At 48.3% G+C, this 22,486-nt stretch overlaps 1 protein-coding gene across 2 annotated transcripts in view; it reads right to left on the reverse strand.

Moving 5' to 3' along the window:
- Positions 1-22,486, reverse strand: part of ZDHHC14 (zinc finger DHHC-type palmitoyltransferase 14) — a 279,591-nt gene that overhangs the window by 27,160 nt on the left and 229,945 nt on the right. For both annotated transcript variants that reach the window (XM_065931061.1, XM_065931062.1), the window contains 2 exons: positions 20,375-20,512; positions 16,928-16,976 (listed from right to left, as the gene is read on the reverse strand). In XM_065931061.1, coding sequence (XP_065787133.1) covers positions 16,928-16,976; positions 20,375-20,512 — 187 coding nt within the window. The remainder of the gene's footprint in view (positions 1-16,927; positions 16,977-20,374; positions 20,513-22,486) is intronic.

Consider the following 22,486-nt stretch of genomic DNA (forward strand, 5'->3'; position numbering starts at 1 on the left):
CCGGATGGATGGGATTTGGACAGGAGCCACCCCAGGCCCTCACTCGGGCCCTGGCGTCCCCCTAGCCTGGCATTGATGGTGTCCCAGCCTGGCATCGGTGGTCTCCCAGCCCGAGAAGACCCTCCGGGGCAGGCGCAAGGCCACATCCTCCTTCACGGTGCAGCATTTGTACTCAGCAGGGGATTGGCGGGCTCACTGACCAGGCCTGATCCCTTTCTCACGGCTGGCAGTTCCTGACTGTCCTCCCCGCCTGACCTTGGCACCTTCCTTGTGACCCACCCTGCAGCCACAGGCAGTGGCAGCAAAACCAGGGGGCACACTGGTTGGTGTGGGCACTGGCCCGGGTCTCTGCTGAATGGACTCAATATTGAATCTCACTTCAATCGCCGCCCCTACCCTTGCCTTCTGAAAGCTGGGCTGGAGCGCTGACAAATTTCTCTCCCGACCTGACTTGAGGCTGTGACAGCCACTTGCAGGGCTGACTGCGGGCGACTGGAACCCGGGCAGCGTTTATCTTCCTGGCTATCTCCCTTCCTGGATGGCCCTTCCCTCCACGGGATGCCCACTCCCATTGCGGATGGGCTTCTGACTCTGCAGGGGCATTTCTCAGTGTGGCATCAGGGTGAGTGGGATTTTTTCTTAGGGGACCTTATCCCAGCCCCTCAGCCAACCCTGACACATAGGGCTGTCCTCAGCTACTTGACAGGCAACTAGGAAACCTGGATCCACACCAGACATTGAGTGATGGGGAGCTGTGAGTTCCACAAGATACGCTAAAACCAAACGGGGGGAAAAAGCCTGGCATTCTTCAACAGATGTGATAAATCAACCAAGAGTGTGGCCATTTGAAAAGACTAGAGAATTTTTCTGTCCCACAAATATTGATAAGATTCTGTTTACAAGATACAGATGGATCTCAGGAAAAAAAAAAATTGTCAGGGGTCTGGGAGTTTAAATATACATCATGCATTTGCCATTGATAGATGACAAGCCAGAGAAAGTAAAATACTTGTGCTTTCCTCATGCTTCCAAGGATGGAAGCTATAGATCATGTGGTAATATATCACCAATGATTTTTTTCAGGTTTGGATATAATTTCTCTTTGGACCAGAGAAATGAATATATCCGCCAAGGCAATGCCACCATCTGCCATGTCATGATTAACAAATGCCACTGTCCGGCTGCATTCAAAACAGGAGGCATGAATGGGCTCCTGCCTGTTGACTGACATTCAACATCAGAATAAACCACTGGGTCTGCTCTTGGAAAAAAGGAAACACGCTTTACTTTTATAAGGTTTAAATTTCTAGAAACTGCAAGGTTTCAGAAGAGCCCTACTCAGAAATTAAAGACGTTTCATGAGTACAATGCCCAGTTGGCCAAGGTGCCAAGAGCTCGAGCAGTGAGGGTCTTACAGATCCAACACACGGTGCTCCGGGGGTCCCACCTGGTCCTCACGGAGGAAGGAGGTGAACGGGATGGAGGAGGAGCCGCACATCCCAAGAAGAGGAAGTCTATGGTGGATTCTGGAAAAGTGGGTGAGTACAGAGGGGTAGGGAGGGTCAGAGGGGGAAGAGAGAGATGGGGAGAAGCAGACCCCTGCCACTAGCCTGGGCAAGACTTCAATTTCTGCCAGGGTCACCCAGGGGGACAAATGGAGGAGGTCTCGCTGCACATGGGGGCACTGGGATGGTGGCTCAGATAGCAAAGATGGTCCTGTTCTCAACCACCTGCCCGCAGGCTCATAGACACCCCTCCTCCCAGCCTCATCTCCCCACCCAAAAGGGCACAGATGGGGGAGGCGGCGACACGGGAGCCCTGCCCACACCGGCTGGGAAGCAGAGGCGAAGTGGAGCCCCGGGAAACTGACAAGGAAGCCTGAGTCGGGAGAACGGGGTGATAGGAAAGCAGCTGACACTGGCAATGAGCTTGTGCAGGCTGGAAGGGAAAAACAAGAGGGTGAGAGGTCAAAGAGGAAGTGACAAATGGAATGGAGACAGGGTAGGAAAGAGAAGGAAGAATGAAGCAAAAGATTTATTTACTGAATCACACACATTAGAGCCTGGAATGGCACCCCACTCCAGTCTTCTTGCCTGGAGAGTTCCATGGACAGAGGAGTCTGGTGGGCTGCAGTCCATGGGATCGCAGAATCGGACACTACTGAGTGACTTGACACACACACACACACACAAACACACACACACATACACACACGAAGAGCCTGTCTATGGTCTCAGAAATACTTATGCGTCATGAACGGTTGACCATCCAGGCAGAACGACGGTCCTGTCAAAACATATGTAACATCCATCCGTGTGAACATACGGAAGCTGGCATGTGAAACTGGAGGCGGGTCGTAGCCTTCTAGCATGGCTATGGCTTGCTTCGCAGCTGCTGTTCCTTTTGCGATGCCACTGACAGGATTACCTCCAAAAGGAGGCATTGTTAGCAGCAGATGCGGTGTTTTAAAGGTTTATAGCAACCCCTCCCCCAACAAACACGCAGTGTTCTCTATTAATATCTCACGTGCTTTGGAAGCGTTTTATAAATAACAGAATGCAGCTCCACTGTTAGCTCACAGCCGGGTCAAAACGACACGGATTCCAGGTAGGATGCGAGACGCCACCCCCTCTGCCTCCCCGCTGACAGCTGCCCCGTGGCCCACAGGATGTCTGGAGGAACGGTCATCGCCATTCATAACAATGCTGGCATCACTGGTTGTGTGTCAGGCCCTGCTCCAAAGGCTTCACATGGAATAACTCACTCAGTCCCCAGAGCAACGTAGTGAGGCGTCTGATTCCCACGGGACCCACAGGGAAACCGAGGCAGGAAGCAGTTACATAATTTGCATAGGAAACAGCAGAGCAGGGATGTGAACCTTGGAAGTGTGGAGGGCCGGGTCCTTTCCTGATTCTTGCTGAGGGACACGTGGCTCTAGGCTGTCCCCAACCTCGACTGGGGGAGATGGGGACCCTCTTCATCAGGGATTCTCGAACCCATGGCACCTTAAAGACTGCACACCCCTCAAATTCACTCTCAGGCTGAATATCTGAACAATACATTCTCTCACTGATCCGACAGCTTCATGTTGAAAACATCTACACCATAATAAGATTAAGAAACATAAATTCTGCTTTAATGTACCAAAACCCATTTGCTGATTTAAAAAAAAAAAAAAAAGACATGAGTGGAAATAGGCCAACAGCAGTAGGAGACAATTTAATAAGCAGCTGGATGTTTACTGCCTCAAAGATGTTTCAAAGCACAGCAGTTACCTCTGCCAGGCTCCATGTGTCTTCCCCAGCCCCCAAGAAGACAAGAGCCTCCTCCATCGCCAAGAGTATGGCTTCAGATGTCCCTTGACCCCAGCTTAACCTGCTGCATGCCAAGGTGCTTGCTAGGTGGCTAGGGAATTGAAAAAGACTAAAAATGCTGGTGGGTGGGTGTCCCTCCTTGGGTTTCCACACAATCCCAGAAATGCCTGCTCTGTGCCTTTTGGGGCACCCAGCCCTGCACTCAGGACAGTGGGGGAGGGTAAGCTCCCTACCCTCAAGGAATAGGGGTCTGCTTGTCCATGGGAAGGTAAGCAAGAGGAGACGGCCTGGCAGAGACACAGAAATAGTGCTGGGCAGAATGGTGAGGGCACCTCAGTATTTGGGGAATTGTAAAAGGTGAGAGGTCATGGAACCAAAGGTTTTTAACCTTCAGTTCAGTTCAGTTCAGTTGCTCAGTCGTGTCCAGCCCTTTGCAACCCCATGGACTACAGCATGCCAGGCTTCCCTGTCCATCACCAACACCCGGAGCTTACTCAGGCTCAAGTCCATTGAGTTGGAGACGCCATCCAACCATCTCATCCTCTGTCATCCCCTTCTCTTCCCACTTTCAATCTTTCCCAGCATCAGGGTCTTTTCCAATGAATCAGTTCTTTGCATCAGGTGGCCAGAGCACTGGGGCTTCAGCTTCAGCATCAGTCCTTCCAATGAATATTCAGGACTGATTTCCTTTAGGATAGACTGGTTGGATCTCCTTGAAGTCCAAGGGACTCTCAAGAGTCTTCCCCAACACCAGGGTTCAAAAGCATCAATTCTTCAGTGCTCAGCTTTCTTTAGAGTCCAACTCTCACATCCATACACGACTACTGGAAAAACCATAGCTTTAACTAAATGGGTCTTTGTTAGCAAAGTAAAAAAAAAAAAAAAAAAAAATTCACATGGACACATTTTTTCTTAAAATTTCAGGAGGCTTAAAAATGCCCCTGATGCCTCTCTATGGATAGTCATGAACTCTAAGTAAAAGATGTCCTGATTTATTCTAATCCTTTCATTTGACAAAATGCTTATTTGTAAAATGAAGAGCAAAGGCCCAGAGAAGTCAAGCCACTTATAAAAACTCAGACAGCAATTTACAGCAGAACAGAACTGTAACCTGGTCTCCAGACTTGTAGGAGAGAAAGAGCTTCCAGAGGCCCCAGGCCATGGAGCTTCACAAGGCAGGCCCTAACTCTGAGGCCTCAGAGCTCCGACTGCAAGGCTGAGTCTGCCCATGACATCACACCTCATCCACCAGTCCCACAGCCTCAGCCCTGCCCCGGGGGAAGAACTTGTCTCTGCTAACATGTCATTGCCCAGCTCCCCACATTCCAGCCGCTAGGCTGGCCACGATGGGATTTTTTTTTTGCTAAGTGCCAAATCCAGATAACAGTTTATTTTAAAAAGTCTGTATTTCATGTGAATTTCCTCATTGACCAAAATCCCCAGATTCCAGAACGGCCAGGGAATGCTTGCCTTGGACCCTTTCTGCTCCGAGCACCCTTTCTGTATGTGACTGGGATGCCACTGGGTGCCCGGCAGCCTTTCTCAGTGGGCGCTGGCCACCCACCCCTGGGTCTTCCTGCATCTTTTCCTGCTTCAGGTCTCTGTCTGAGGTTCTGATACTTAAAATACAAGAAACAGATGACATGGGTAATCTTTTTGTCCTCTAGTTTTTCTAAAAATGATAGTAAGCTAGGCCATGCTCACTTACAGGAAGGGCTCTGATGGAAAAGCAGACATCAACAATAGCCCCCTTTGTTCTCTAGATGGAATGTCTACATCAGCCTTTAATGCGCTTAGATATCTAGGTTCAGGAACTTGTCAGCCTATTTTTCTCATCAATTAGGTGACTCTCTAATCCTTAGACAGAGATAAGAAACTACAGCTTGTGTTCCTGTCACTTGAGGGCCCGTCACTGAGTCTGGGGTTGAGGGTGCTGACTTTCTGATGATTTACATGACAGACACATTGAAGATCAAGTTACTGGGACCCTTCAGACTGAATCACTGGGCCATCGTCTTTCAGTCTCTCCAATCCTTTCTCCTAAATGCTTACATGAGTGAAGTGAGTGAAGTCACTCAGTTGTGTCCGACTCTTTGCGACCCATGGACAGTAGCCTGCACCAGGCTCCTCCGTCCATGGGATTTTCTAGGCAAGAGTACTGGAGTGGGTTGCCATTTCCTTCTCCAGGGAATCTTCCCGACTCAGGTCTCCCACATTTTAGACAGATGCTTTACCATCTGAGCCACCAGGGAAGCCCAATGCTTATATAGAGGTGTGTAAAAGAGAAAGCGAAAGTGAAGTCACTCGGTCGTGTCTGACTCCTTGCCATCCCATGGACTGCAGCCCACCAGGCTCCTCCATCCATGAGATTCTCCAGGCAAGAATACTGGAGTGGGGTGCCATTTCCTTCTCCATAGAGGTGCAAAGTTGTCCCCAACTAATCTACAAAGTCACTATAACGCCAGTCAAAATCCCAACAGGAATTTTTTAAATGGAATTTGACAAACTGATTTGAAAACTCATCAGGAAGAGAAAACGTACAAGAGCAGGTAAGGGAGAAAAAAAAAATCAGGGAGGTGGGAGCAGGAGAAGACCTTTCTAGTAAACAAAAACTTGACTAGAAAGTTACCTTTCTAGTAAACAAAACAAGGTGAGAACAGTGTAAACAGGCTGTGAACACACAGGGCAAAGATGGTGGCTCATAAAGAGGGGCCCGTGGACCCCTGGAGTCCCCAAGTTCCTTTCAGGGGACCCTCCAGATCAAAACTATTTTCCTACTATTGCTGAAACATTATTTTCGTCCCAGCCTGACTCTCACGCTACCACGTGGAGGCTTCTTCCGGAGGCTGCCTGTTGCAAGATGATGTCCTCACCCCTTTTATGCATTTCTGTGTTTTAAAAATTTCTCAGTGTTTTTTCCTTTTTGCTGAGCAGCCTGTGGGATCCTAGTTTCCTGAGCAAGGACTAAACAGGGGGAATGAGGCAATGAAAGCACAGAGTCCTAAGCACCTGACCACCAGAGAATTCCCCCAAATTTCTCAGCTTTAATTTCAGACATGATGAAATAGACATAATCTACATGAACAGAAGCTCTCTAGGTCCTCAATAATTTTTAAGAGTGTAAAAGAATTCCGAGACTATCAAGCTTGACAACTGCTAGAACCACTAGCAAGCGGTATTGAGACATTAGGGAAAAAGGAGGTTAGGACTTTCTATGCAAGACAGCAGAAGAGACACAGATGTAAAGAACGGACTTCTGCACTCTGTGGGAAAAGGTGAGGGTGGGATGATTTGAGAGAATAGCATTGGAGCATGTATATTATCATATGTGAAACAGATCCCCAGTCCAGGTTTGATGCATCAGACAGGGTTCTCAGGGCTGGTGCACTGGAATGACCCTGAGGGATGGGATGGGTGAGGGGAGGTGGGAGGGGGGTTCAGGATAGGGGCCACATGTACGCCCATGACTGACTCATGTCAGTGTATGGCAAAAACCACTATAATATTGTAAGTAATTAGCCTCCAATTAAAATAAATAAATTAAAAAAATAAAATATGGATTTCTGGGTATATAAAAAAAAGAACTTTAGTTCACACCCCCCCCACACAAAATTATATTACAGATAAGTTACTATGCCAGACTTAAAAAGCAAAATGGAAAGGTATTAGAAGAAAATAAAGGAAATATTTGCATCATTTTTGGGTGAGGATATATGGCACAAAACCTAGGAGTCATGTTGTTGTTTAGCTACTAAGTCATGTCTGACTCTCTGCAACCCCGTGGACTGTAGCCCGCCAGGCTCCTCTGTCCATGGGATTCTCCAGGCGAGAATACTGGAGTGGGTCACCATGCTCTCCTCCAGGGGATCTTCCCAGCCTAGGGACTGAGCTCAGGTCCCTGCATTGGCAGGCGGGTTCTTTGCCACTGAGCCACCAGGAAAGCCCAGGAGCCATGTAGGATGAGACTTATAGATAGAATTTGTTAATAAATCACACTTTCTGTTTAAAGATTAAGTTAAAAGGCAAGTGACAGGTTGGGAGAAAAATAATGGGAAAAGCTAGTTATAAAATTATTACCGAGATTATATGAGGAACGTGTTAATAGGAAAAGAACAAACAACCCAATCGAAAAACATTCAAAGAGTTTGAACTGGCACTCAGGGGAGAAAAAGGGTCAACAATCGTGGAAATATGTGCAAGCTGATTATTATCCAGAAAATGGAAGTTAAAGCAACGATTTTTTCCCTCCCCATCAAATTGGCAAAAATCCTGGTCCTGATGAGACTGTCACCAACATGAATGAACGTGGGCAGAAATGGAGCATGAGTTGGTACACTCTCTTTAGGGGACAATATTCCCTGGTAGCCCAGTTGGTAAAGAATCTGCCTGCAGTGCAGGAGACCCAGGTTCGATCCCTGGGTCAGGAAGATCCTTTGGAGAAGGAAATGGCAACCCACTCCAGGATGCTTGCCTGGAAAATTCCACGGACAGAGAAGTCTTGCAGGCTACAGTCCATGGGGTCATAAAGAGTTGGCCATGACTGAGTGACTAACCCACCAGCACAATCAGTATTTAAACTATGCTTAGCTTTTAACTCAGTGACTCTACATCTAGTTGTCAATCCTAGAGAAATACTAACACTTGTGCACAAAGAGATACATACAAGAAAACCACTACCTCATTTTCTGAGTAGTAAAAAAAAATTAGTCTAAGTAGTCATTCATAGAAGAATACACTAAGGTTCATCTATACTTTGGAATTCTATTAAACACTTGAAAGAAGAATGACATCTATGTGTTGACATGCTTTCAGGAAATATTTGAAAATAAAATTGTAGAACAATTCAAAGGGTATGTATGATTCCCTTTAGGTAAAGCAGTTCCCCCCATCTGCTGTATATGAATGCACACATACAGTATACGTATCTGAACTCTGAGAAGATAGTCTGGAAAGACCCACAGAATCCCACAAGGACCCTACAGAATGATGAGGGGGTCAAGGAAAAAACTTCCTTTTTATCCTGATGACTGAAATTCGTTCCTTGAGAATATGTTCCTGTATCACTTGGGTGATTTAAAAAACTCCAAACTTCATGCCCCCTGTGATCTTCTGAGACATAATCCATGCTTCTTTTTCACAGAACTCCCTCCACCCGCCTGGTCAGGGCAGCAGGGGAGAGTCTCAGTTCCCTGGGTGGAGGGGCCGGGCTCCAGATCTGGAAATGCAGCTGAGTCTAAATGGGGGTCATTAACCTCCCCGAGAGATCCTGCTGGGAGACCTCAGGCACCTGTCCTACCTTTTCCTGGGCCCCCTGAGCATCATCAGACCTCAGGATGGATGGGCCCTGAGAGCTAGGTGAGTGAAGACCTGCCCTGCCTTCAAAGGTCTGTCTAGTCAAAGCTATGCTTTTTCCAGTAGTCATGTGTGGATGTGAGAGTTGGAGTATAAAGAAAGCTGAGTGCCAAAGAACTGATGCTTCCATGGTGTTGGAGAAGACTCATGAGAGTCCCTTGGACTGCAAGGAGATCCAACCAGTCCATCCTAAAGGAAATCAGTCCTGAATATTCACTGGAAGGACTGATGCTGAAGCTCCCATACTTTGCTCACCTGATGTAAAGAACTAACTCATTGGAAAAGATCCTGAAGCTGGAAAAGATTGAAGGCAGGAGGAAAAGGGGACAACAGAGGATAAGATGGTTGGATGGCATCACTGACTCAATGGACATGAGTTTGAGTAAGCTCCAGGAGTTGGTGATGGACAGGGAAGCCTGGCATGCTGCAGTCCATGGAGTCACAAAGAGTCAGACATGACAGCGACTGAACTGAACTGAACTGTCCTGCCTTCATGAATTTCCCATTGACCCCAGGTGCCCCCTTTCTGACAGCCCCTGGGCCAACTCCAAGCCTTCTACCAAATTCCACTAAAATAGAATGATGCCCATCAGGCCATGGGTGCCTGTCAGATGGTGCTGTGAAATGGTGCCCTCCCCCAGCCCCATGGGTGTGTGTGTGTGTGTGTGTGTGTGTGTGTGTGTGTGTGTGTCCATCTATAAGACCGTCTGGGTGCTGACACTATTAGGGCCCCCAGTGACTGCTTTGCTAACTGAGCAGAGTGAAGGAGTGAACCCAAGCCCGGCTCCAGCCCTGTGAATAGCCTCCTGCCTCCCCTGCTCACCCCACCCTCCAGCACACCTCTCCCGTCCGCATCCCGGTTATAACTGCACCTTCCCCAGCCCCGTGCACACGCCACCTGCAGAAGCCTCTTGACTTCCTTGCAGGAGGTGCCGGCTCCTTCTGGAACTGCCCCCGCCTCTGGGCGCACTGTGGCATTTTTATGTCACTGAAGACTTACTCTGCTTTTCAGAAACCAGAATCAGAGCTCAGATCTTGGCATCCGCAGATGTTCGCTGAGAAGAATGAGTCAGCCTGCCGCCCATGGCTGCTCTGGGCTCTGGTCGATGTGCTTCGAAGTCAGGGCTGTCACCGGATTGTTCTGGACTCTATAACCCTGGCGGGTGGGTGGGTTGTTCAGTGGTGGGTGTTCGTCCGATGACCGTGCAGGAAGCAGATACAGGGAGGGCCTCCTTTGCCGGACTCGCCTGGCTGGGGGCGCTGAAGACCACTGCCCTGGAGGAGATTCTCCTTTTGTCTCTCCCCCAGGGGAGGTGGGGAAGGGGGCGCTGAAAGTCCAGGCAGCCGCCCCGCGGCCTGTGCTTCTCTGATGCAGAGACCAAAGGGAGAAAACGGTCACAGGGAGCCAGGGCAGGCAACGGGAGGTGGAGAGGGAGGAGGAAGAGGAGGACGGGGGTGGGGGTGCTCCAGGCTGGACGTGCTCCTGCCAAGGGTGACCCTGGGGGCCCTTCCCTCCCCACTGGCAGGGCGAGGTGGAGCCAGGGAAGGGCCTGTGCAGTGCTGGCCAACGAGTCAGAGCCAGGCATTCTCGCCCCAGCCACTGATGACGACGCTCCCTCTCTCCTTGCCCGTTTCTCACCTGCGTCTCCTGCCCACCTCCTCTTGGGCTTTGCGCCACGCTGGAACCAGACCCCACACCCTGGACACTGGGCTCACTTCCTGAACAAGCTGGTTGATGCTCTTCTCCCAAAGGCCTGCTGGTTCCACGTGGTCTCGATAGAGAATTTCTAGTTAATCCACGTTCCCGTCATTCATAGCAGTATTTTTCGAGTCCTGGCTACTTCACCGTTTTGGTTTCTAATCTCTCTCGCTTCATCAGTGACGCTGTTTTGAGTTGGATATTTTGCAGATGACATCTAGGGTGAGAAATCTTTGCCTGGTTTGTATCATGGTCAGGAGGTCAGACTGGAGGCCACTGAAATATTTTAAATATATTTTCTCGCCTGAGATCACTCTGCAGGGGTCACTTGCAAAGGCTGCCCTGGACACTCCTGGGTTTGGGCAATTTAGCCGGCAAACCTCCTCTTGTTTAAGAACTCAGTGCTTTGCAGATTCTTGTTCGCACACAGGCTCCAGGTCTGGTGAGGACGCACCGTGGGCAGTGCTGCTGTCATCAGAAGACGGCTTTTGTGAGTGTGAAACTTCACACATAAGTCTCACCCGTCATAAATCGACCACCTCAAAAGAGACTCCCAAACTCCTAGCACCTCAGCTGAGGGAGGGAGCTAGAGCAACTGAGTTTAACATCTATCTGATGCTGGAATCTCCAAGCACCCTGATAAGCAGGAGGCATCCTCTTTTTGAGGACCTCTGTCCCTGTGACCTGTCCTCCCCAGGCCATGTCATTCCTGAGCAGCCCCGGTGGTTAACGCACCTTTCTCTGCACTAAAAGCTGCCCTTAGACGCTTCCACCCAGCCTTCTCCAGGCCTCTTCCAAAGTCGCATGGATGTGCGGAGGAGTGGTCGGAGCCAGAAACACTGAACATGCAACCTGAGGGGCTCCAGCCTTAACTTATTACACATGTTGTTCAGTTGCTAAGTTGTGTCTGACTCTTTGTGACCCTATGGACTGTAGCCCGCCAGGCTCCTCTGTCCATGAAATTCTCTAGGCAAGAATACTGGAGTGGGTTGCCATGCCCTCCTCCAGGGGATCTTCCTGACTCAGGGATTGATCCACATCTCCTGCATTGCCAGGTGGATTCTTTACGGCTGAGCCACCAGGGAAGACAGTTATCCCTGGTAACCAGAAGTTAAAGTTTTTGTTTTTGTTTTTCCTTCAAAAATACATCATAACCCAGTAGAACCCAAAGCATATTTTTTTCTTCTGGAATATGAATTCATGACAAAACATCAGAACGCAGCACTTCTTCAGAGACTCACTCAATTAGAGGAAATCTCCTCCAAAACATGCATTTCAAACAGAAAGTACCCGGTCAGGACAGACCATTGACTGGGGAGGAGTGTGTGAGGCATGCCTAAAAAGTGTCTGTGCTTTGTAGAGAACAAGCATCTCACTTTGATGTATGGATACATCTGGCATTCCCCGAATGCTCCACTACTTCTGAAAAAGGTGAAGACGATCCGGGCTGGGGGTGCTGCCCAGGCCTCTCATGCCCCCTTCCTGCGCCTCCCTCCCTACTGGGCAGCTTTGCTTCACGTTCCTCCTCAGCCTTGCTCTTGGTTCTGCTTTTCCCCGAGAGAGAAATGGAGTGATTTGATCAGAGGGTCTGTAGCTCGGCTGGGCAGCTCTCTGGGATATTCAGGCTTCAGCTTTAGGTCATCTTTCTCCAGGAAGAGGCCCAGAGTGACAGTGGATCAGGAGGTCCCACAAAACCAAGTGGGGGCCGAGTCAGCAGGAGTCAAGTTAGATAATAATGGTGCCCGGACACTGCGAAGGGTCGGCTAATTCAACAAGGACCTCTGGGGGCATTCTGCTAATGAACTCAGGGTGGAGATAATACATGTGTGTGTGTATGTATTCTTCTATGTGTCTGTTGTATACACACACACATATACACACATGCACATATTCATGTTCATGTGTGTTCATTTGTGTTAAATAGTTTCAGTCGTGTCTGACTCTGTGACTCCATGGACCATAGCTTGCCAGGATCCTCTGTCTATAGGATTCTCCAGGCAAGAATACTGGAGTGGGTTGTCATTTCCTCCTCCAGGGGATCTTCCCAACCCAGGGATGGAACCCGTATCTCTTATGTCTTCTGCATTGGCAGATGGGTTCTTTACCACTAGCGCCACCTGGCTTCCCTCACATATACACATATATACACATATGTGCATACATGTGAGTATAGATATACATATGTATAAGTGTATGTATGTTTATGTATGGACAATATATATATACATTTTTAAAAGCCCATCCATTTTTGTCTCCCATCCCCTCTCTCCTAGATTAACAGGACAAAAAGGGAAGGGAGGGAAGACACAGACGTGACCAGGTGGGGACTTCCCTGGTGGTCCAGTGGCGGGGACTCTGGACAAATGCAGGGTGCCCAGGTTCAATCCCTGGCTGGGGAACCAAGATCCCACCTGCCACAGGTAAGAGTTTGAATGCCACATCTAAAGATTCCACATGCTGCAACTGAGACTTGGAGCAGCTAAATAAATATTAAAAAAAAAAAAAGTGACCTGGTGACTTCTAGTGAGCTTCCCGAATGGGTTCATAGAGAAATCCTCTCAAACCCAACTGCTTGGTTTGTAAATGCTTGATTCCTGGGGTACCCCTTACTTGAGGGCTTGTGGGGTAGACAGGACAATGGCCTCCCCAAAGATGCTCTAATCCCTGGTGTCTGTGAATACTCTATGCATGTGGCAAAGGGGAGTTTGTAGACTGAAGGTCACGGACCTAGAGACAGGGAGATTTTCCTGAGTGATCTGGGTGTGTCCTCTCCTTAAAAGCAGAGAGTCTTTCTGGCTGAGGTCAGAGACGTGAGCGGATGAGGCAGGAGAGACGCAGAGTGTGAGCTCCCCCGTTACTGGCCTTGAAGACAGGTGGAGTCTGGAGTCAGGGGACGGAGCCAGGAAAGGAGCCTCAGTCCTACACCCTGTGATTTTAGTCAAGTACCTGAACGAGCCAGAAGAGGATGCTCCCCTGAGACCTCAGATCAGCATCCAGAAGGGCCTCACCGTGGTTTCAGCCTTGGATCCAGGGTAGCAATCAGCCAAGCCTACCGGACTTCTGATCTGCAGAACTGGGCGATGGTAAATTTCTGTTGCTTTAAGTCTCTACATTTGTGGCTTTTTGTTACACAGCAGCTGGGAGCTGATGCAGCCGGCATGGGCGAGAGCAGGCCCCGGCCTAGATGTGCCGGGAAGACTTTGAGCTGTGTCTGGAGGCCGGAAGGGGCCGGTCATGCACTCAGAGCCCTTATGCTATCACAGCTGCGGCTGCCAAGCTCCCGAATGTGGAGGACACACCTGGGGAGCACCCACAAAAGGGGAAAACACCCAGTTGTTGGTGGAGAGGGTCAGCCCTGGATACAGCAATGCTGTTTGGAAAGTCAGTGGTTGAGATTTTCATGAGTTTTCAGGAACTGGGCCACAGGAGAAACTCTTTTTACCTCTACCTGAGAATGATATTTCAAAGGAAAATCAGCTAAAATTTGCTCTAAACCAAATAAGAGCATTTCTCTCCTTCCTCCCCTTTCCATACGAACAGCGTGCCACTCAAATACACTGTCACTCCTTCTCTCAGCACCATTTGTCCTCTCCCCTTGCTGGGGAACACGGTGACACAGACGACAGGCAGAGTGAACCATGAGAACAAGCAGACGTGTGTGCTCTAGGAGGAGGTTCTGGCAGAGCCTGCCCATTGAAGATACTGCCACAAAAAGAAGCCTCTCTGAAGTCACTCCTACCTTGCACGGAAGCATTGCTCTGGCGTTCAGCATTCTCCCTTATGTTCCATGTCATTGAGTTTTTCAGCTTAGCATTGTCAAGTTCAGAGCAGTTCACAAATACAGGTCAAACAATTGAGATGCAAAACAGTTAAAAGAAAGGACCCCAGACCTGATCATTAATTGTGGCAGAGCAGAAATTAAAAGGCTCTTACTCCAGATTAGGACTCGCTGCCTGTCCTTCCTTGTGACTCCTTCTCCGGGATTATGATTCGAGCGAGGAGGTCTGGAGCAGATACCAGGAAGACCCAGCAACAAAAAACCCAATCACCCAGCTCCTCTCTGCTCCAGCGGGAATTGTGGGACCCAAAGGAGAACGAACAGCTGAAATGCCCCAGGCTCAGATCAGCCCTTCTCCACCCTCCCCACTGAGAAAGGGAAAGTGTTAGTCGCTCAGTCATGTCCAACTCTTTGCAACCCCACGTGAACTGTAGCCTGCCAGGCTCCTCTGTCCATGGAATTTTCCAGGCAAGAATACTGGAGTGTTTGGCCATTTCTTTTTCCAGGGGATCTTCCCGACTCAGGGATCGAACCCAGGTCTCCTCATTGCAGACAGATTCTTTACCATCTGAGCCACCAGGGAAACCCCACAGAGAGGAGTCCTTCATTGACCGCTGCCATGGTCTGAAATGTTTCCTGGGCATCCAGCACAGACCCACGGTCTCAGGAGAGACGCAGGTGCCCGGGGATAGGGGAGGGGAGGTGGCTGAGACTGCCACACTCCTGAGGCTTCAGGAAGCATTCCAGCTGGCAGCCTAAGACCTCAAGGCCAGTTCTGAGTTGCATTTATTAAACTTAACAAGACCAGCATGTTTTTTATAATGGAACTGATTTCCTGGAAGACCGAGATGAGCCTCTTCTTCAGGAAAGAAAAATCAAGGCTTGGCTATGAGATATGCCAAAGCAACGTGCCTTGAAAACCGAAGGAAGCAGAGGGGTGATGATGGAGGAGGGTGCTCACCTCTGGCAGAGTTGGAGAGAGAAACAAAAATGGCATTTCCCAAAGGACCTGCTTTTAGCAGCCACAGAGGTCGAGAATATCATTCCCAGCACAACCTTGACTTCTGGCCAACTTCTAGCTAACTCTAGCTTCTCAGATCATTAACAGAAGACAGGACAAACTTGTGAGATGTACTTGCCAAGAGCCTTCATATATCTACATATGTCCCTGTCCCCTTTCTAAGAGACTAGCAACTGACTATAGAATCTGCACTCACTGCCAACATTCTGTGCTGTCCATAAACACAAACAGAGGCGCCAGAAAGGAGACACTTTATACCATCTGAGTATACACACACACACACACACACACACACAGAGGACATATAGATCTAACTAAATACCACCACCACCATCCCTACTATTACTACACACACACAAGCACACAACCAGCTTCTAGGCACACAAGCTGGTTCATCTTAACAGATAAATGATGGTCATGACATGTACATTTTAGCAGAGTTCTTCATTCTTTAAGAATTCTCTGCCACAAGATGAAGATTACCCCCAGTGGGAGCTGCTCAGTCGCGTCCGACTCTTTGTGACCCCATGACTGTAGCCCGCCAGGCTCCTCTGTCCATGAGATTATCCCAGCAAGAGTACTGGAGTGGGTTGCCATTCTCTTCTCCAGGGGACCTTACCAACCCAGGGATTGAACCCAGGTCTCCCGTATTGCAGGTAGATCCCTTACCATCTGGGCCACTGCTGCTGCTGCTAAGTCGCTTCAGTCGTGTCCGACTCTCTGCGACCCCATAGACGGCAGCCCACCAGGCTCCCTTGTCCCTGGGATTCTCCAGGCAAGAACACTGGAGTGGGTTGCCATTTCCTTCTCCAAAGCACGAGAGGTAAAGTGAAAGTGAAGTCGTTCAGTCGTGTCTGACTCTTAGCAATCCTATGGACTGCAGCCTACCAGGCTCCTCCGTCCATGGGATTTTCCAGGTGAGAGTACTGGAGTGGGTTGCCATTGCCTTCTCCGATCTGAGCTACTAGGGAGGCCCAAATGCAGTCTAACTGGTTATAGGAAAAAGAAAGACAGCTGGGTCCCAGATGGAGCCAGGTCAGTGCGTCCAGCTGGCTGACTCTACACCAATTAGTGTCAAACCCAGGAGGGCAGGGGAGGGTGTGGGAGACCATTCAAGCACTTCATGGGTGAACATTTTTCCTTCAAGAAGTTCGAAATACTACGCTGCATGCTTATGTACACTGTTTGGGAGGATGGGATGAATCCAAATGACTTGACACTGACCATCTCTATGCAGGGCTATGAACAGATATTCTGTTTCGAGAAATAATTGTGGGGTTATCCATACTGTCCAGACACCAAATTGAAGCCCCAGACAGAACCCACACAGAGAGTCAGAGAATCCCCGTGTGGTGATTGCAACAAGAAGGGCCCCACATAGGGGCGCCCATAAATATTCTGTAGGGACCACCTGCCGATCAAAATGAAGTCAGCTGGAACTCAGCCTGGCTTCTCCGTAAACCAACCTGAGTTACTGCAAATCAGTGTGGTTTCTGGAGGTGAGCAAGAATTCACACTTAGTTTTCTAGCGAAAGAGCACTTCAGTTTCAACGAGGCTAAATGAGTCGCTTCGAGGTTTAAGCAATTCAAAGGCTGTTACTCACGCAGGTGAATATCAAGGAGCTCTTTGGATGCTTCACAGAGGGAGAAGAAATACGATTTATGAGAAAGAAGGGCAAGGCACAAGATGAAGTAACTGAGGAGAAGGCCAGTCTAATACTTAACACGTTAATGTGGTGAAAACTACAGCCCAGAAAGGATATCTTGCAGGACTGTCCTTAAGAGCGTTGAGGAATCCCGCCTGCTGTGAACCTGGGGGGATGAAACAGAATTTAGTAATCAGACGTCACTTCCAAGAAACAGCCTTCATGCTGAAAGCTCTCTCACCTACACAAAAATAATTGGTGTCTCAAGATCAATAAAGTTATATTCAGTAGAGCTCTGATACTGATTGGACAGTGAGATTCCACCAAAGTTATTCAACAAGAAAATGGCAGATTCATAAGTAGACTCAACATCTGGAGGATATTTGTTCAGTAAAAGCAGATGGATGTCTGCATACTTTCCCACAAGTTCTGATTACTCCTTTGTTTTCCTCATTTTAATAGGAAAATAGAATACTGTGCGCTATTTTCTCTCTTCTTTTACAAAAGCCTGTTTCCCCGAAGCTGGTTAACGTCTGACCCTGGGCGTCCTGTAAGCTAGACCAAGTATCAAAGATGCCGTTCTCTGCACCCAGAGTAAACAAACTCATGAACCCGAAGTCTATATAGCTGACTGCTTTGGGGTTTGAGACATGTGAATACAGACTGTCTGTGAAGAAAACATTTCTTCAGCGGCCGGGGTGATGATGCATCTGACAAAAAGTATTGGTGTTAGAGGCTTTTGAGAAAGAAAAGCCCATAAGGAGGGACCTCTTGGTGGCCCCACCTTGGGTTGGCAAGGCTGGGTCCCTGTGTTCTGGGAACATAAATTGGCCCTGGCATGGCAGTGAAATGAGCGAACAGGACAGACGCCATGGGACCGGCTCTAGTGCATCTCCGTGGCGCTGTCTGTCCCAGGGCCTTGGTGGAACCGTAGGCCAGGCTGGCTGCGGGGAGGCTGATGGTGTGATGGCTCCAGTTCCTCTCCAAGTTCCCACTCCCTCTTGCCCACTGGCCACCTTGGAGGCCTGAGAATGTGCCATGTGCTCTAAGGATGCCCGCTGATTGAAGAACTGATGAGCAAAGCTTGAAGCATTCTCGTCCCTCCCTGCTAGGCCGGGGGGGCGTGGACGTACTGTGGATCTTGGAGCAAACGCAACCTTGAGGCACACGGAGGGACAAGAAGAGACGATTGCTCTTTCCCCGGTGAGCCCAGACCATATCGCTTTCTCAGGCTCTGCTTCCTCTAAGAGGAAATGCAGACGTCACCTTCCTGGTGATCTCTGGACAACAGGCTTCCTCCCTGGCCGCCCCTGGCTACCCGGTGTCCCCGCTCAGAGCCCACTTCCTGGCAGGGAGGACTCGGGGCACGGTCCCCAGCTGTTCTCTGCCTTTGCCAAGGCTTCAGAATCACAGGGGGGATCACGGAACCAAGTAAAGCCTCTGCCCTTCTTGAGCAAAAATGGGAGGTCAGGGTGGGGTTGTTTCATGGGGGGTTGTGGTGGGAGGGTGCAGAACTGGGAAGAGGAAAACCTCTATTTGCTTTTGTCCAAAATATTGCAGTAACTTGCAGGCTTTTTTTTTTTTTTTTTTTTTGGTGGAAGATTGGGTTAATATATCAGAATAAGTTACAGCAAACTCCATTTTGCTGAAACCAGAATAAGCAAAAAGTTGTTGTTTAGTCGTGTCTGACTCTTTTGTGACCCCACAGACCCTAGTGGAGATGAAAATGCCACTGTGGTGGCAAGTGACGGGCTTCACGGTGTGTGTGAGAGTGCGTGTGTGTTACCAGAGTTAATGCGTGAGGTAAAAACTGCCTGATACCCAGAATGTAGGGGCAAGGCCATATATACAGCGTGATTCTATAGATGTGTAGGCATTCTGAAGTTGCTAAAGATGATATAAGAGGTAATGTTTAAAGACTATTTTTCAGTATCATAAATATGCTGGAATATCAGTACTTCTTTCTTCTCTAGTTGTGTAAACAACTGCTTCTCTCTATTAATACATACATATTCTTTGGAAGGACTGATGCCGAAGCTGAAACTCCAATACTCTGGCCACCTGATGAGTCAAAGAACTGACTCATTTGAAAAGACCCTGATGCTGGGAAGGATTGAAGGCGGGAGGAGAAGGGGACGACAGAGGATGAGGTGGTTGGATGGCATCACCGACTCAATGGACATGAATTTGAGTAAACTCCGAGAGCTGGTGATGGACAGGGAGGCCTGGTGTGCTGCAGTCCATGGGGTGGCAAAGAGTCAGACACGACTGGGCGACTGAACTGAGCTGAACTGAGGACCCTAGTTACATCGTTGCCACTTTGAGATTCTGAAAATAGAACAGGTGCCCCAGGAGAGCCCTCGGGCCATCCTTCCCAGGTGGTGTGGAAGGGTAAAGGGGTCTCTAACCCGTGTTAATCCTCTTCCCGCTGTCTCAGGTTACAGCTCTCATGCATATATTGCAAATTTGTGTTACATTTAGATGAAAAGATTGGGAAAGAAGGAATGGAAAGTAGGATTTAAAGTGTCTGTGACTATTCGGAATAGTCCATGAAGGTCCAAAGTAAAAAGAAATAATATGAAATTTCCCATACTACCCACTCCCCCCAGCCCCCATTCAAACCCCACCAAGAGAGCAAGTAGAGAATGTGCGTGTCTCAGTTTGGTCTTAGCACTCTGCGGTCTAATCGCTGCTTCAGGGAAGAAAGTGAGGCGTGTGTAGAGATACTTCCAGAAACATTCCAGAGAGAGGCTCTGGACTTGCTAATGGATGGTTGTACTTCAGGAATACGGACAGAGGTGATGCTGGTCTTTAATGCTGCTAATGGAGCTATAACGGAAGTTTAAAGGCTCACCTTTATAGGTCAAAGCCAAATGGCTTCCTTCTCTTCACATCCCCATTATAGGAAAGTGAGTTCAAAGTTATGACCTTCGAAAGGGGAGTGAAAAATGCCATTTTTTAAGGCAAATATATATTAAAATCACTTATATCCCAATTTCATTTTTAATAAAGTTGCTTCCTTCATAGCTTGCCAATGTCCTGGCAGATAATTAAACATCTTATCAAATGTGTATCTCACATTTATAGATTTGTGTGTAAGAAAGCTCAGTCTTTATCCCCAATTTTTTTTTTTTTTAGGCAAGGTGACAATTCCTGCTTAAGTAGATTCACATTTTTAAAAAAGCTCTGTTGTTCAGTGGGTATCATGACAGCACATTATCCTCTGTGAAAATGTGGGATGGTTCCTCCTGGGGATCCCTTAGCAGAAGAGAAAGTGAAGTCACAAGGTTGGAATAGGGACCACATGTCAAGGAGAAAGTCTCATAAGTGAAAGAGTCTGATCCAGGGGCGCCCCTGGCAGCTGCTGTAGGAAGATGGGGGTGGGAGGGGAGGGGAGGGAGGGGAGAAACAGGAAGGGGTCAGCTGGAAGTGAGGAGGGGGCAGGGAGAAGGAGAAAGAGAAGAGAGAGCCCGGAATGACCAAAATATTAAATAAAAATTAAATCAGAAAACTAAAGTCAGGCAAATGGTTACATACGTAATCTGATTTCGCCAGCATACTTACGAAGGATGACGTGGGTGATAACGAATGCAAATATAAAGACTGTCAGAAAAGACAGAGATAAAATAAACATATAAAAAAATCTGTAGTTTCTTTTCCCCACACAGTTGCCTACCCAGGGACAGTGGTGATCAAATCGTTCTGAAATGAGAGGCAGAAAAGAAAAAAAAAAAAAATCAATTAATAAAATGTCTTTTTACTTGAGGGAGCTCCCCCTCCCATTCTCTGATAACATAACAAAACATTCTCTGTTCGCATTTCCAAATTCACTGCTCAGAGAAATGCTCAACATTAAGACATATCAAGAACGCAATAATTCTTTCAACAGAACTTAGCTGTTTTGAAAAAACAAAGGATGTGCATTCTATTCTTATTACAATAGAAACTCAAAGATTTCCCTCTTTTGCAAAGAAAGCTCTTTGGTTCATAGAATAATCTTCCCTTAAGATGGTACCAACACTTCTGATGGTAATTGCAGGGCTGGGCGGGGCTGGGCCTCAGCCTTTCACCGGGGCGTGGTACTGGGCGACCATCTCTCATGGTAAGCGGCCGAGAGAGAGGTCACTAGGAGCCTAGGATAGGAGAGTGGGACAATCCTGGCTCTCCCATTCCGGTTACTGCTGTTTTCCAAGAAATGTCTCTGCCATTTCAGTAGTCATAAAAGAACTTATATCATTTTTTAAAGTGATCTCTGATCTTCAAATAATGTAATACACCGATCTTGTACTCCACAACTCTCAGCTTCCTTACCTGTCAAACAAGGATACCAAATAGAGTCCTGTGGGGCTAAATACTGTCGGGGAAAGCATTTTTCTTTAAAAACCAGCATGTGGTGCTTTATAGCTTGTGAAGAGATGTCACATACACCCATCCATTTGACCTTGAAATATTCCTACTAGGAAAATGCTGCTGCCGCCCTATTTTATAGATGAGCAGACTGAGGTTTAGGGGGGAAGCTGCCTGCAGGGGCTGTACAGCTCAGAGGCAGTGGAACTAGGATTGAGGTCAGGCCTTTCTCAGGGTTTATCTTGTCTTGTCAATGCACAGGCTGCCTCAGGCACTTTGGAAAAGCTAGAGTGCTGGCTTTGGGCATTTTTATCCTGTTATCCCATACCTGTGTGTTCTCACCTTGGGGATTTCACCAGAGTCTGTAAGGCATTTGTGATTCGCTCTTCCTCTTATAAATAATGGCCAAGTGCTACTCTATTTTTCAGCTGATCTTCTACTCAAGAGGCCCATCCAGGGTGTCTAATGCACCCACTCAGAACAGACCACCTGCCACGGGAAAAATGCTAAGCTTCTCCTTGGACTCTTATCCAAGCTTAGCTTTTACCCAAATTTCACATCTGCATGTGTGCTTTGAAAAGATACAGAGAAGGCTGTGAGGTGTGACTATGTTAATTAACATTATAAAGTTATGCGAGGCGGTGTTGCCTTCCTTTCTGGTCACCTATCATAAATCACTCATCTCATAATTTATGTCCAGTGCAAGCTTGCGTGTGTGTTAGTGGCTCAGTCCTGTCTGACTCTGCAACCTCACGGACTGTCTGTCCGTAGGATTTCCCAGGCAAGAAATGGAGTGGGTTGCCGTTCCCTTCTCCAGGGGGTCTTCTCAACCCAGGGATCGAACCCAGGTCTCCTGCATTGCAGGTGGATTCTTTACCAGCTGAGCCACCAGGGAAGCCCCCAAAAGTTAATCCTTGCATAAAAACAACCTCATTTCCCCAAGTCAGTGATCTACACGGGTTGTGCTCTGGAAAAGTCTATACAGAACATGCACAAAGAGAAAAGAAATTGGGATAAACCAAATTTTCCTGACTCTGAGGCTGTCATTTGAGAAACCTCTTCTCTGCTTAACACATTCCTATGGAAGAGGAAAATGAGACGTGGAGGCTGGGGACACAGGCCAGGTCAGGGTGGGACCTCTGGTTCCAGCTGTGAACGCTGATCTCAAGATGCCAAGTGCGTGGCAGACAAGCCTGTCCACTATAGGGAGACTCGCCCACCAGCAGAGGAGACATCAGAGGTGGGGAGGCAGAACTAACATGATGGACCCTCAATTCCAAGTACCAAGGTCTTAATGGGGCACCATGATCAATTCTATGGGGGCAGGGG

The sequence above is a fragment of the Muntiacus reevesi genome, chromosome 3 (assembly GCF_963930625.1).
Source record: "Muntiacus reevesi chromosome 3, mMunRee1.1, whole genome shotgun sequence".
Taxonomy (NCBI): Eukaryota; Metazoa; Chordata; class Mammalia; order Artiodactyla; family Cervidae; genus Muntiacus; species Muntiacus reevesi.